The 16,459-nt window shown below is 47.3% G+C and overlaps 1 protein-coding gene across 3 annotated transcripts in view; it reads left to right on the top strand.

Moving 5' to 3' along the window:
* Positions 1 to 16,459, top strand: part of r (carbamoyl-phosphate synthetase 2, aspartate transcarbamylase, and dihydroorotase rudimentary) — a 187,027-nt gene that overhangs the window by 105,650 nt on the left and 64,918 nt on the right. For all 3 annotated transcript variants that reach the window (XM_070541176.1, XM_070541178.1, XM_070541177.1), the window contains 5 exons: positions 4,418 to 4,585; positions 6,047 to 6,229; positions 7,823 to 7,927; positions 13,426 to 13,710; positions 15,712 to 15,960. In XM_070541176.1, the coding sequence (XP_070397277.1) occupies positions 4,418 to 4,585; positions 6,047 to 6,229; positions 7,823 to 7,927; positions 13,426 to 13,710; positions 15,712 to 15,960 (990 nt within the window). The remainder of the gene's footprint in view (positions 1 to 4,417; positions 4,586 to 6,046; positions 6,230 to 7,822; positions 7,928 to 13,425; positions 13,711 to 15,711; positions 15,961 to 16,459) is intronic.

Raw genomic sequence — 16,459 nt, forward strand, 5'->3', positions numbered from 1 at the left:
AAATTCAACCGATTATCCTTTTTCCACACTCTCTACCACAATACCACACCATTTGCAAGTTCACATCTTCTCTCGGCGCCGCACACATCGGCTCGTGTAGATCATATTAAGAAGATTAAACCCATTTTCGCTCGAACAGAACGATTCAAATACTCACCTTTGGTCCTGGCTATCGAAGAGTGGAATTCGCTTCCTTCTAGCATTGCGGCTATCTCTGAAACGTCATCATTTCAGACAGCTCTTTGGTCATACTTAGAAAATTCCAACATAAAATGATTTGCGTCGTTGTTTTTTTTTCCTTTTTTTGTGCGTGCCGGCCGTATCGTTGCGTGAAATGTTAGATGCCATGTTTTGGAGCTTCTGAAGGTGGTTTTTTTTCTTTTTTTTGGAATTTGCTACATGTGCAATTTTCCAGTTCCTGTTCCTAGCCATTTTTTTTTTCTTAATAACTTGTACCTGGCTTCTTAACTCGTTTATTTCTGTCTTCAGCCATCTTTAACCTGTGTAGTATATTTATAAGTTTTCTTTGATGAATCCCCCCCTATGTAATGCCCGCATTGGGCCTTTAGGGTATTGAAATAAATCAATATTATGGCTGTATACAGGCCAAAAAGGCAATGCCGAAGCACACAGCTTATATATGTATCGTGCTGGCTCACCAACCGCAGTGATCGCTGTGTTGAGCAGCGCCATGGGCCTCATGCAGCAATGCTAGTGTAGACATATAGTAATTTCAAGCATACTAGACTTGATATGCGTGAGAACGATGCCAGAGTATCACAAATATTTGATAGCGCCTGCCACTCAGATGTTTCGTGGTTGCCGTAAGTTGGCCGTGCAGGAGCATGCGCTCTTATGTTTTATGTTTTACTCCCTATGCCAATCGATCAGACAGTGAGCTGATTCACCATTTAATGATGGTAATACAGAGACGCCGGTTTTCTTTGTTGAATTAAAATCGATATAGGCAAAATAGCAAACAACACATACATGCAACGTGACTCATAGTGTGCAAAACCGCGGCTGATTATGCGCGTCACATTTTTGCACCCCCAAGACATATTTCTGCCTACAGTAGTTACCGATTGTGGGGATGCGCGACCCTCGCGCCTCCCCTGATGTTTTTCCCGCATAGCGCGTCTCCTGTAGTGCGGCTTCGCCGCACACTCGGCGGTCCGAGTGGTACAGGCGCAGTGCGAGAGATGGCGCTAGTGTTGCGCGCCGCGAGGTTACTTGGGCGCCGAAAGGAAGGCGCTTGCTCTCTTTGGGTTCCGGAAGCGGACGAGACGTGCCGTGCCGCACGTGCAGCGGCCCTCTTTCCCGGCGGCTCGGCGCGTGGCGGGGGACGACTCCCGCGTGCGCGGCGACCGATGCTTCGGCGAGACCCTCTCGCGCGGCCGCCTTCGAACGCGCCACGATTCGCGTGACTATGCATGCGAACGACCCGGCGTTGGGATCCAGCATGGGGCGAACATATTCGCTCACGAGGACGCAGTGAGTCGGACTTCTAGATTTGTCGCGCGCCCATCGGCATGTTTTGTGGATAGCAACTCGGCTAGCAGGCATTGATGCATGAAAGGTGCAATAAATGCCCTTGTGAGTGTGTGCACTACTGTGTTGTCGTTCCGTTGTCCCAAGAGTACGGGAGGAGATTTCCCTCATCAGACCCCACATCTGGCGCCCAACGTGGGGCTCTTGGGGTATCGGACGATAATTTTAAGTGTTGCTTCGTTCGAGACCTTTGTTTGAACCGAAGCGTAGGCCTAGCGTGAATTTTGATCGCTAGCGTCGGCGGCATGCTTTCTTGAGAGAGGTGACGGTGGCTGTGGCGTGTTTGAACATGTGAACATGCTAAGCCTTTTCGCAAGTGTTTTTGTTTAATGGCATTCGTTGGTACGAGAGCCACGTGGTCTGCATCCTGGGAGAGCGAGGCTGAGCGCCCGCGGAGCAGTGGCAAGCCTGAAGCGAGTGAGTACGGAAGCCTCGTGGGTGGTCCGAATTTCTTATGTAAATAGCTTCTTCTATCTCTTTGACTCGGATGAAGTCGCGGCTCTGGGAGCCGGGTGGCCGCGGGCCACGGGTGCCACTACGGGCTGACTGGTATTGCGGCCTGGCACCGGGCGCTCCGACACCGTCTGGGACGGTGGGCGCCGTCAACTCGGATGCTGTGTGCACCGAGCGGAGTAGGACCACCTCACAGAGCTGACGTCTCCTCGCGGCTGCCTGTTTTGCGCCCATCTTGGGTGTTGTTTTTTTTTTTTTTGGATGCCGGTTGTTGTCAGAGTAGCGACGCTTTAGGGCTAAGGCTTTACGAAGCTGCCTGTCGCACGTGGAGGGACACAACCTGGTGGACCGTGGCGTTGAGGTGTTGCAATTTGCTTCCCTCATTCTATTTAGCCTCGCACGAATTGAAATTACTCGTTCGACTCAAGGAAGCGAGCTTCGTTCACGTGAACTTAGCATCTGAGTAGCTGCCCGATCTTTGCTAGCCGAGTTGAACATCGTACCACGTGGGCGATGCGCATACAGAGTCCCTCTCCCTTGCACTACTTTAGTGTTTGCCGAGTGTGTTGAGTTTACGCAGTGTGATTGGAGTCACCCCTGGTTTGCCGTCGCCTGCACATCGTCTGCGCTGCTGCCCCGGACTACGATCGAGCCACCCCGGGCGATGGTGATGCTGTGGCCAGTTCGGCGCGGCGACTTCGGCGGCCTCCTGTATCCAGCTCACAACCCTCGGCGGCGGACAAAAGAGCCGGCGGTCACCGACAGCTACGGTGGCTCTTGCTAGCAGGGCACGTCGGCGCGAGCGACGCTTGCTCGTACCGACTACTGCGTCGTCGTCTCCGGAGTCCTGGCCTGGGATCGTGCCGTCGAGGCTGCAAAGCTGCTGCTGTGGCCGGCGGACGCCAGCGGTGCACCCAGGGACAATGTCGGCTCACATGCTATGGACAGCGTGCGGACATTTCTTCGGCGCGACCACTCTTGCATGTACTATCTTGTTCGCGAAGCACGAGTTAATGTTAGACCGTGTCACATGTTTCGCCGGAATAAGAAGTGATTTAAGGTTGGGGGGATGTGGGGATGCGCGACCCTCGCGCCTCCCCTGATGTTTTTCCCGCATAGCGCGTCTCCTGTAGTGCGGCTTCGCCGCACACGCGGCGGTCCGAGTGGTACAGGCGCAGTGCGAGAGATGGCGCTAGTGTTGCGCGCCGCGAGGTTACTTGGGCGCCGAAAGGAAGGCGCTTGCTCTCTTTGGGTTCCGGAAGCGGACGAGACGTGCCGTGCCGCACGTGCAGCGGCCCTCTTTCCCGGCGGCTCGGCGCGTGGCGGGGGACGACTCCCGCGTGCGCGGCGACCGATGCTTCGGCGAGACCCTCTCGCGCGGCCGCCTTCGAACGCGCCACGATTCGCGTGACTATGCACGCGAACGACCCGGCGTTGGGATCCAGCATGGGGCGAACATATTCGCTCACGAGGACGCGGTGAGTCGGACTTCTAGATTTGTCGCGCGCCCATCGGCATGTTTTGTTGATAGCAACTCGGCTAGCAGGCATTGATGTATGAAAGGTGCAATAAATGCCCTTGTGAGTGTGTGCACTACTGTGTTGTCGTTCCTTTGTCCCAAGAGTACGGGAGGAGATTTCCCTCATCAGACCCCACACGATGCACCGAAAGGCTTCCCTGACGACCCTGTATGAACGAACATGGCGTAAATTTCACAAAGTACGATCTAAAACATCTCGAAATCGTTCCGCAGCACGCGACAGCAATACTTTCAAGCAGCGCCGCGCCGGATCGCCCAAGCCAGAGAGGAGGAAAGGCTCTCCGCACGCCCTATCCTCCTCGCCCGATGAAACGGTCTATAAAGTGAAATTTTTAGAATCCACACTCAAAGGACCCGGAAAAGTTTGTTAAAATGAGACAGTGTTCGAATTAAAGAAAGCTCATTGCATGGAATTCTTATGTGCAGCGCTGCATTAGACAGCGCATGCGCACTAACACATGAGTGACTAATTCCGGAAGCGTGGCTTCACTGCAGCTAGGCATGTGCTGCCCAGGTATGACTGAATTAACTTTCACAGACACTTCTGTGTTCGAATTACCGGACATTTTTGTACATTAAATGCACATGATATTGAGAGGACTGCAGCATCAGAATAAACCGGAAGCTTTCATTATGTGGATTGGAACTAACCATATTCCCCTGTTATTGCGACTGTCGCAATAAAATTATTGGGCTGCTATGTACTTCGTCTTGAAGTCTTGATTGTCACTCTGCCTTGCTCCTTGAAAAGAGTAACACGTGGCAAGTGTTTGTTGTGTTTCAGTGCTTAATGTTATCACAGGGCCACAATCCTCCTCCTCCTCCACACCTTCTCAAGCTGCGTTAATGTGCATTTGCTCTTTTTGCCTGCAGGACAACCAGCTGAGGGTGATTGAGTGCAACCTGCGTGTTTCCCGCTCCTTCCCTTTCGTCTCCAAGACACTGAACTGCGACTTCGTCGCACTGGCCACCCAAGTCATCCTTGGACTCCCTGTCGAGTTTCGTGATGTCACCTTCGGCATTGCCCGGGTTGGGGTCAAGGTCAGCAAATATCTTTCTCCTTAAGCGTGGGAACACGTGTGGGTGAGAATAATCTGATTCATCGTACTACCAGCTTTATCAGCAGATGTATCACACTTTCAATTGGTTCTAACCATGTGAACAGCCATACTTTAGAAAAGAAAAAGTCTAATTTGCCAGAGATTAGCACAGGACATTTATATGTGTCTCTCGGTTTGCAGATGAATAAAAATCTGTAGAAGCCATCTCACTGTGAATGTTGACATTACTGTGTTTAGCATAGACGTAATGTCACACCGTATTGCAACTACCGAAGCGTATTAAGGCATGTATGATCTCTTCCCTCTAACCACGCTGTGCCATCTAGTGCCTCACACATGCGTCACACATTCATTCGTGGTGCATATGTGAATATATATTCAGGCAAGATTGTTTGAATATTTAAGATGTGGTTTCGACTCTACCCACCACCGGAGAAAATTAAATTATTTTTTTAAAGTCATTAGCATCCTTTGGGTACTTCATGCATTTTTGGGCGTGTATCTGTGTGTTTGTACTTCACCATTTTTGGTGGTCTGTGGCCATTCTGTTCATATTTACACGCCTCTACTTTTTCTCACGAGCAGATGTGGGCCAATTTCAGGAAGTGTTCCAACAATAAGAGCAATTTTTCTAGATTTTGCATGCAGGTTGCCAGTTTTAAAGTGTTCATATGTAGAAGGCAGCATCAAACAAATGAGATGAATGTGCCCCCTTTGCTGCTGAGAAGAATGGAACGTTTATGTCCAACTGCGTTACAAAGTATTAAGTGGGTGGTGGCTGCAACACCAGTGAAGGCAGAGCTTGTGCAACCCCCAGTCAGAAGGACGAATATTATACATAGCAGAAGCAAAATATTAATGAATAAGAGATGACATTATCATGTTAGAAATTGCAACGCCGCCCCATCCTTGTCCTGTTGCATGCAATTTAACAGCAACATTTCAAATGAAAAACTGTTTAAGAGCCCTTCAAAGCTTCCCCTTTCTTATACAGCATCAATAGTGAGAGCTGGGCTAGTAGGTGTGGTTCCATAATGTTTTCTATACCAGGGGTGGCCAAACTGTGGATGGTGAGACACACACGGTTCATTCTGTTATGTGCAGCTCTTTGCTAGCTACCAAATGGGGCAGTGACTATTTGCTCCGATGTTGTGCACGCAGTTATTAGACCACCTCTTACTAGCCTAGGCAGACGTACTGTAGCATGATACAACCACAATGACAGAAACGTAGACATCACAGGTACTATAACGTCACTAGTGCCTGTGCTCTGTGTGTTTATTTTATTGTGGGTATCTCATTGCACTACATTGCCCTTTAGCAAGCACCTGCTAGCCCAGCAACATGTCCTCCTGTGCTGGTTAGTTTCATGAACTTGGTTATTTACAGTTCTTCGAAAGCCCGTCTGTCTGACCACCCCTTCTCCATACTTTCTTTGCAGGTGCCCCAGTTCTCGTATTCCCGGCTGGCTGGTGCCGACATCCGTCTCGGCGTGGAGATGGCCTCAACGGGAGAGGTGGCCTGCTTCGGAGAGAACAGATATGAGGCTTATCTCAAGGCCCTGCTTAGCACTGGATTCTGCATTCCCGAGAAGAAGATATTCCTCTCCATCGGAAGTTACAAGGTGACTGGTCTGCATTAATCTGAAGTAACAGTGATTTTGGAGGCCATTTTTTGGACGGGAGAAGCTGTGCCTTTCTTTATTGGAAATGAAACCAGCGACAACCAGCACCTTGTGGCCCTCTCATGCCACACTTGTAGCCAGTGTTCTCTGACAGTGCACTTACAGCCCAAGCTCACAACTATCTTACTGTGCAGTAAGGATAGTCGAACAGTAAGGTTCAAATTGAGTTCGAAGCAAATAGTAATTTGGCCGAATAATTCCATATTGAACATTTTTAATTGTAATACTTCGTATACCACATATTTGGTGAAGAAAAGTATGGCAGCATTTTCTATAATTATATTAATACAAATGTAAATTTTTCTGCTCAAAGTGAATAGTCGTGGTCTTTGCTTAAAACCTTGATATCAGAAGCCAGGAGTTGAAAATTTAAAAAACAAGAAAAAAATGTGTGGTGGACATTACCTGCATAGATAGCACGTTTATTTTCAATGCTAACGCAAGTTCCACATTTCTGTATAGCGCCAGCAGTATGGCTTTCTTCTTCCTTTCTTTTTTCATACCTTCAGTAAAGAAATAAAATTAATGCACATATATAATTAAGGGATGCGTACTGTGTTCCGTGGCAATGGCCCCCCCCTTCCAGTATATGCTTCGCCGCTTAACATGGCTGTATTGCGGTGAAGCTAACTTTAGCGAGCTGGTGAAAATCAACCATATCATAACACGCTTATTGGGACTGACAGACGCATACGTCCGGTATTTCTGACTCTCAAATTTGCATCTGCACCACCAAATTTACAGGACCACCCCATTGAAACGCAACACAAGATGCGGGAAAATTACAAAATGGCAACGTATCAAATGGGAACTTAATCAGGGATGGAAGTGCTGGGCTAATTGCGCCAACTTGCATTAAACAATCGAACTGCGCCACCCTGCTCCAAAACACTAATTTCGAATCAAGTTGTGAAATTTGTCAGGATGTGTGTGTTCAGTGGAAACCACACAATATTGCCCAGCCCTACTCTGTAGCTGTGCAAGAAAAGAAGGGAGAGAGAAAAAAAGGGCAGGGGTCATAAAATAACCATTGCGTGGGTGCTCGAATTCAGTATGGTAGAAGGCAGGAGCTCTGACGAGAGGGATGTCACATGTGGTCGCTGTGACCTTCCAGAATATTATTTGTGCCATCTCGGCCACTACTAAGCCCTTTCTAGAAATTCTTGTGGAAGAATTCTCTGTGGACCGTACCTTACAGGTTCCAGTCTATAACCGGAATTTCTGACAGAGGTTGGTGAGGGCTCCTTTGATAATCTGAATTTTAATAATTTTTAACTATACCTAGCTGGTTGGACATCTGGTCACAATGTTGATGCAATGCCCCAGTCGATCCAAAGGAAAGTTTCAATAGTTGCAGCTTCTGTTTCCTTTTCAGTTTGTTTCACAGTGTTACTGCCGGACTTTGCAGGCATTCTTGCAGCTGCCTTTGAGTTATAAGATATGGCCAACTGCATGTCATATATAAATGTCAGTGCGACATTCTTGCTGTAAGCAGCAACACCATGCTAAATCTGTCGTGCCTCTCTTGTGCAGCACAAAGCTGAGTTCCTGCCCAGCGTCCGAACATTGGAGAAGATGGGCTTCCAATTATATGGCAGCCTTGGCACCTCGGACTTCTATATGGAGCACGGCATCAAGGTACGGTATCAAGTTCACGCAAAACAGAAAAAACAACACAACATAATAAACCAACGTAACTGGTGACAGTGCTTGCTACGCCCAGCCCGGCCGTCACATGCCATTACAATCGCGGTGCCACCGGTCCAAACTCATCCTGCGCCCAGTGGCTATAGTGACCCCTTTACTGGCAGCATCTATCTCGGCATAGCTTAGGGGATAGTGATTGCTTTGAGTGCACCTTATCTCCCCTCGAAAACGCATATTTTCAGCCCACCTTAGGAATATTTTCAAGCAGTAAGGGTAGCTCACAATGTCCGATAGCAGTATTTACTATATTCTAGGATGCGCTTTTCTTTTTTTGTCCCCCGAAAAAGTTTAGTTAAGGAAACCACGTTTTTATGCTTTGCCACGTAATACTGCTGCATTGCGGCAAAGCTAACCTTGGGAAACTGGGCACTCCTGTGCAATATGTATTACAGCCTTGCCCATTTTTCTTGCTATAACTTTGGGTGCGTGTTAGATTTCTACTTTGTTTGGGAGCTTTAATGTTACCTCTGTGTTAGTTTTCTGCTTTGGACGCATAAAATATGGGCACAAGTTTGATTTTGGGTTCTCTTAGAGTCAGGCAAATACGGCCAAATCATGTGGAAAGAAGACTGGAGAGAGACGCGCGAGGCTGACAATGCAGTGATGTGCTGCATGTGCATGCAGTTGGGTGTGGTGGCTCACATCCTTTTTTTTTTTGTGTTGTCTTTATTTTCTCTTTACCGGAGGCACCTAGTTGCCAGATTTAACTGTTGTTACCAATAACGTTGTATAGGAACATTACAGTAGATGGTTTGCCTTTTTTCTGGTATTTGGTATTGACTTTCCTCTGATATTTTTGCAGTCGAGAGTAGAAGATATGCGACGTTCAGTGTAAAAAAAAAAAATTTGAGATAAGGAGTAAAGAAACACATGAGGTTGACAATGCACCAGGAAAAATATTTCTACTTCAACAATATTTTGAGATACAGTTAAACTCCGCTATAACGAAGTTGGTAAAATCAGCAATTCACTTTGTTACAGCAAAATTTTGTTATGTTTAAATTTGACCTTTTGCAAATAAGTACAGCTGCCAATGTATTTTTTCACATGGAAGGAGTCGCACAATTTTCTGAATTATCTGGCGAACGGAAAAAGCAAACTTAAATGTGGAAAGGTTTCAGTGTGTTAAACTTGAGAGTCTGCTATGAAAGATGCAGTTTCATGCCACGTTGACGATATCTTCACATCGTCGAAGCGAAGCCAGCCACACTTTCGCTCCACCGGCAGCAAGCGCCCGCAGCAGGGAGAGAATGCTTTGTCTGCCTCTCACTTCAACGCGTCTCCAGAACTCGAGATTATGTGACCCCCAGTACTAAGCACGTAAGCGCCCGTGATGCCACACCGTCTCAGCATGCCCACTCTTTGCGCACACGACAAATTACCTCTAAGACGGGGTGTGCAGGCTGCGATAAGCTCAGCTACACTGACAGCTATGCGCAACCACCGCCACACTAAAAGAGGAAGCGCGAATCAGCCTGCCCCCTACTCCTCCCGTCACGTTCACTTTATCGCGTTACCCTGAGCTGGTTCCCTTCTCCTTTCCCCTTGCTCACGCAGGAGGACGGCGCTAATCAAACCACCATCCTTCTCAGCTCGCCCTCCCATTCTTTCAATTGCACCTAGAGCATATAGTGCACGATGCACAATGCACAATAGGATCTTATCGCACTTTGACTTTATATGAAACATTACCCTACTTCACTTCAGCGGTCGGTGGCGCAGCGGTGGCGTAGCGGTAGAACACCTGCCTCGCGTGCAAGAGGTCTGTGGTTCGAATCCCGGTGCCGGCAATTTTCCACCGGATTAAAAAAACAAAAAATCTGCGTGTTGATAAAGTTGCATAAGCAGGCCTGGAGTGTGGCCTGATCCCGGTGACCAGAACCGGTAACGCACTCCCTCACCAGAGCAGGATTGGCCACCCTGGTGCAGTACTTGGCCACAACCTCCTATATGAACAACACAATCAAACCCCGGCCCTCAGTCCCCAGCAACTGTGAAGCAACTGACCACGGCGGCGGTCAGACCTGCGACGCAGCAGAGGGTGCTAAGAATCACTGGCTCCGGACAGGCCGCCATTGGAATATGAACCTGGCAACGTTTAACGCTAGAACGTTATCTAGTGAGGCGAGTCTAGCAGTGCTATTGGAGGAATTAGAGGGCAGTAAATGGGATATAATAGCACTCAGTGAAGTTAGGAGGCCAAAAGAAGCATATACAGTGATGAAAAGCGGCCACGTCCTGTGCTACCGGGGCTTAGCGGAGAGAAGAGAACTAGGCGTCGGATTCCTGATTAATAAGAATATAGCTAGTAACATACAGGAATTCTATAGCATTAACGAAAGGGTGGCAGGTCTTGTTGTGAAACTTAATAAGAGGTACAAAATGAAGATTGTACAAGTCTACGCCCCTACATCCAGTCATGATGACCAGGAAGTCGAAAGCTTCTATGAAGACGTGGAATCAGCGATGGGTAGAGTGAAAACTAAATACACTATACTAATGGGCGACTTTAATGCCAAGGTAGGCAAGAAGCAGGCTGGAGACAAGGCAGTAGGGGAATATGGCATAGGCACTAGGAATAGCAGGGGAGAGTTATTAGTAGAGTTTGCGGAACAGAATAATATGAGGATAATGAATACCTTCTTCCGCAAGAGGGATAGCCGAAAGTGGACGTGGAGGAGCCCGAACGGCGAGACTACAAATGAAATAGACTTCATACTTTGTGCTAACCCTGGCATCATACAAGATGTGGACGTGCTCGGCAAGGTGCGCTGCAGTGACCACAGGATGGTAAGAACTCGAATTAGCCTAGACCTGAGGAGGGAACGGAAGAAACTGGTACATAAGAAGCCGATCAATGAGTTAGCGGTAAGAGGAAAAATAGAGGAATTCCAGATCAAGCTACAGAACAGGTATTCGGCTTTAACTCGGGAAGAGGACCTTAGTGTTGAAGCAATGAACGACAATCTTGTGGGCATCATTAAGGAGTGTGCAATGGAAGTCGGTGGGAACTCCGTTAGGCAGGATACCAGTAAACTATCGCAGGAGACGAAAGATCTGATCAAGAAACGCCAATGTATGAAAGCCTCTAACCCTACAGCTAGAATAGAACTGGCAGAACTTTCGAAGTTAATCAACAAGCGTAAGACAGCTGACATAAGGAAGTATAATATGGATAGAATTGAACACGCTCTCAGGAACGGAGGAAGCCTAAAAACAGTGAAGAAGAAACTAGGAATTGGCAAGAATCAGATGTATGCGATAAGAGACAAAGCAGGCAATATCATTACTAACATGGATGAGATAGTTCAAGTGGCTGAGGAGTTCTATAGAGATTTATACAGTACCAGTGGCACCCACAGCGATAATGGAAGAGAAAATAGTCTAGAGGAATTCGAAATCCCACAGGTAACGCCGGAAGAAGTAAAGGAAGCCTTGGGAGATATGCAAAGGGGGAAGGCAGCTGGGGAGGATCAGGTAACAGCAGATTTGTTGAAGGATGGCGGGCAGATTGTTCTAGAGAAACTGGCCACCCTGTATACGCAATGCCTCATGACGTCGAGCGTACCGGAATCTTGGAAAAATGCTAACATAATCCTAATCCATAAGAAAGGGGACGCCAAAGACTTGAAAAATTATAGACCGATCAGCTTACTGTCCATTGCCTACAAACTATTTACTAAGGTAATCGCAAATAGAATCAGGAACACCTTAGACTTCTGTCAAGCAAAGGACCAGGCAGGATTCCGTAAAGGCTACTCAACAATAGATCATATTCACACTATCAATCAGGTGATAGAGAAATGTGCGGAATATAACCAACCCTTATATATAGCTTTCATTGATTACGAGAAAGCGTTTGATTCTGTCGAAACCTCAGCAGTCATGGAGGCATTACGGAACCAGGGTGTAGATGAGCCGTATGTAAAAATGCTGGAAGATATCTATAGCGGCTCCACAGCCACCGCAGTCCTCCACAAAGAAAGCAACAAAATCCCAATAAAGAAAGGCGTCAGACAGGGAGATACGATCTCTCCAATGCTATTCACAGCATGTTTACAGGAGGTATTCAGAGACCTGGATTGGGAAGAATTGGGGATAAAAGTTAATGGAGAATACCTTAGTAACTTGCGATTCGCTGATGATATTGCCTTGCTTAGTAACTGAGGGGACCAATTGCAACGCATGCTCAATGACCTGGAGAGGCAAAGCAGAAAAGTGGGTCTAAAAATTAATCTGCAGAAAACTAAAGTAATGTTTAACAGTCTCGGAAGAGAACAGCGATTTACAATAGGTAGCGAGGCACTGGAAGTGGTAAGGGAATACATCTACTTAGGGCAGGTAGTGACGGCGGATCCGGATCATGAGACGGAAATAATCAGAAGAATAAGAATGGGCTGGGGTGCGTTTGGCAGGCATTCTCAGATCATGAACAGCAGGTTGCCATTATCCCTCAAGAGAAAAGTCTATAATAGCTGTGTCTTACCAGTACTCACCTACGGGGCAGAAACCTGGAGGCTTACGAAAAGGGTTCTACTCAAATTGAGGACGACGCAACGAGCTATGGAAAGAAGAATGATAGGTGTAACGTTAAGGGATAAGAAAAGAGCAGATTGGGTGAGGGAACAAACGCGAGTTAATGACATCTTAGTTGAAATCAAGAAAAAGAAATGGGCATGGGCAGGACATGTAATGAGGAGGGAAGATAACCGATGGTCATTAAGGGTTACGTACTTGATTCCAAGGGAAGGGAAGCGTAGCAGGGGGCGGCAGAAAGTTAGGTGGGTGGATGAGATTAAGAAGTTTGCAGGGACGGCATGGCCACAATTAGTACATGACCGGGCTTGTTGGAGAAATATGGGAGAGGCCTTTGCCATGCAGTGGGCGTAACCAGGCTGATGATGACTTCAGCGGTCAGTCTCGGTCACGCGGCACGTGATTTAAGAGATGCATTCGCAAACAGTCACTTGTAATTCAACTATTTGACTATATGCGTTCGCAAAAGTTTTCATTTATCGTCTCTGTGTTCCTTTGCGGTGGCAATGATGTTTCTTTATATTTAAACCGTGCAAAACATGTTTCTTTGTGTGCTATGGATAGGAAGCTATAAAAAGTTAAATATGTCGTACCAATAATTTTGTTATATTGAAGGTCATTATATCGAGTGTTAATGAGTGTACTGTACCCTGGTTAGGACACATATTGCAATTGCAAAAATAAAGTTGGCGCTAAAGCTTGGCAGATATTCTCAAAAACAATGGTTGCACATATTCTTCTACAATAAGTTGATTTGGAATGGCACATTTCGGTCAGTTCTTGTTATTCTGTGTTCTTCGCTTTGGTGTGGCAATGATTTTCTTGAAATGTGAATGCACTGTCCTCTGCGTCAACATCCGCATTACTGTGCTTTCTCTGTGTGCTTTTGGCAGATTGAGCCAATGACATGGCCTTTCCACGACCATGACATCGACGAGGACACGGTGAACGGAGGGTCGGACGGTGGAAACCAGTGTGTCTCGCAGCAGGCGCAGCTGAGCATTGCGGACTTCTTGGAACAGAAAGAGTTCGACCTGGTGGTGAACCTGCCTATGTGTAGCAGCGGGGCCCGACGCATCTCGACCATGTTCACCCAGGGCTACCGGACACGCCGCATGGCCGTCGACTACGCCGTGCCCCTCGTCACGGATGTCAAGTGCGCCAAGCTACTTGTGGAGGCAGGTTGCATAAACGGGACACCATTAGCATCCCCTTTGAAATGGGGTGGTGGCTTGTGCCACCAAGCTTGTCATTACTTTTCACTTCTGCTCTATTTATTAACATTCTCTTGAGATAACATTCTCTCGCATCGACCATAGCCATAAGGTTGGAATCATTCAGTGCCGCACCAGAACCTGTAACGAATCATTCATTCCTAGGACCTCTCAGGAATGAAACGACCTTCTTGGCGCAGTTGTCGCAATCAAGGACAACTCAAAGTTTCATTCGGCCTTATCAGACATCATTACTCCCGGATGCAATTAACTAATCACATTTGTTGTTTATTGCTGCTTTGTTTATTTACTTGTGTATGTTTTTTTTTACCCACTCCCCTCTGTAATACTTCGGTCTTGAGGGTACAATAAAATAAATAAAAATAAATAAATATTGTGTTCATTTGAACAGTCAGACTTAAAAGAAATTTATTGCCTTAATGAATAATGTCCTTTCATTTTATGTGTTCCATGTCTTAGTGCCACCAGTACTCTGGCCATCTTTTACTTATCTGAAGTGCAGGTTCCTTAGCCTTTTCCTTGCTGTCTTAAAATCTGAGGCCTCGGGCCAGGGTACTAACCACATCTTCATTGACCTCTCGGTGGATACTGTGACATGCTAGATGAACATGCTGAATGCATACTGGATCCACAAAGGTGCACAAATACATCAGTTTACATAGCCTTACATCCACGATTTGCAGTTGTAATATATGAAGTACAGCAGTACCTCGTTGATACATTCTCATTGCGCACAATTTCTCGATGCCGTTCACATCCGAGAAACGAAAAATGACCCAGTACAGTTATGCACCTTTTTTACTGGTTCATGCGTCCCTAGGAAACAATGTTTCGGCACCAAATTTCAGTACGTAAGCAAATTGCAATCATATTATACATTTTCCGGCCTCTAGATCCTGTGTGAACAATATAAGGCGCGAGATGCACCCAATAGAGAACAGTAGCGGCCCATTGCAGCAGCTTCCCTGCAATACTCGCCTTCCCATCTCGTGTGAAAATTCTGCCAGCCTTTCTTGTTGTAGTACCAGCAAATCTCCTCCCGGATCGTCGCACACCCCGCTCACAGCTATTGCGATAAGCATCTTCACCTACCCGTTTCACAACATGTGGGGCGTAGTGTTGAAAGCACACTTCACACTCTTAATAAGCGATATCCTAGACAAGTCGCCGTTCTCTGCTGCAGGAGGTGCGAAATGAGCATGATGTTTCGCACTGGAGGCATCTTAGGCACCCTATTCCGGTGTAGCCCACCAGCTCGATTTCATTTCGGTTTAGCATCGCCGTAGGAAAATGATGCGTCTTGGGTCGCTCGGCCTCACCAGCTCAATGTGCTTCGGCATCTCATGGCACAGGGATTTGCACTGAGTGGGCACGTCAAAACTTCCTGCCAAAATGCCCTGCATGAAGAAGCTGCTGACCCCGGCTGAATTCAAGGAGCGCCAATGTAAGCTGGCCGAAGCCACAAAGACGATAATGCCTGGCTGCTCAGGCCCCACCAACTCCGTGTGCATCGGCGTCTCGTGCTGTAACAATTCGTGCAATGCTTCGCATTACACAGATGTAAATTAAAGTTCAGTCTGTCAAATCTTTTGGTGACTTCAGATCGTATGTTTTCTCAATTAGTACATTGCCTGTCAATCTCCTTTTTTTTTTTCGAAAACATGAATGAGGTTCTACTGTACTAGTTATTGTGTAGAAAGTGTTACAGATCAAAAACAACTGTACTGTATTGCATAGCTCTCGGAGCATTGCCTGCTAAGCATGAAACTGGTATAGTTTTGACTACGGAAGCGTTGCGAATGAAAACATGGACACTTTGGTTGCCAGTGCACGTGCTACGCACCTTTAGTTACATTTCTTAGCCGGTGCTCGGAAGGGTGGCTTTTGGTAAGCATTTGGCCATGGCACTGTTGCAACTGGCCATGTCTTGTATTCGGTGTGCAGGCTCTGCGGCTGATTCGTAAAGCGCCGCCCGTCAAGACGCACATTGACTGCCTGACCTCACGCAACATTGTGCGCCTTCCTGGTCTCATTGACGTGCACGTCCACATGCGGGAGCCGGGTGCAACAGAAAAGGAGGACTATGCCTCCGGCACAGCAGCTGCCCTGGCTGGTGGCTTCACAATTGTCTGCGCCATGCCGAACACCCGACCACCGCTCTGTGATGCCGATTCTCTTGCGGTCTGCCAGCAGGTAAGGCGGTGGAGATTGCGCGGGAAGGAGATATTTTTGGATAAGCACCGTCACTCTTAAACAAAGCTTGAATCGTGTGACAAGAACATCTCACTTTTTCCAGTATGGCACAGCCATGTAAAACGGCAAGCCAGTGGGCAGAAGTATTTCCCAGTGCTCCACAACTAAGTTGATGTTTCCTTTTGCAGCTGCTGTAAGTTGCATTCTGGCTGTCTGGGGTGTCGGGTTTAGAGGCGCTATTCTCAAGCCAGGGTGTCTACCAACCGGGAAAACCGGGAATTCTCAGGGATTTTGAGTAGTCTGGAAAAACTCAGGGAAAACTCAGGGAATTTGTGCTTTTATCAGGGAAAATTAGCTGTAATTTTTTTAGAGGGTCAAAAGTCGCGGTAATGCTGGCTCGAGAAACAGACAGGACTCGTAACGAATCGTCGTCGGCTGGAGGAGTTGCCAGTGTACAGACAACGACCGACTTTCCGGATTCCCGATAACTCGGACGGCT

Source organism: Dermacentor albipictus, chromosome 6 (genome assembly GCF_038994185.2).
Source record: "Dermacentor albipictus isolate Rhodes 1998 colony chromosome 6, USDA_Dalb.pri_finalv2, whole genome shotgun sequence".
NCBI classification, from domain to species: Eukaryota; Metazoa; Arthropoda; class Arachnida; order Ixodida; family Ixodidae; genus Dermacentor; species Dermacentor albipictus.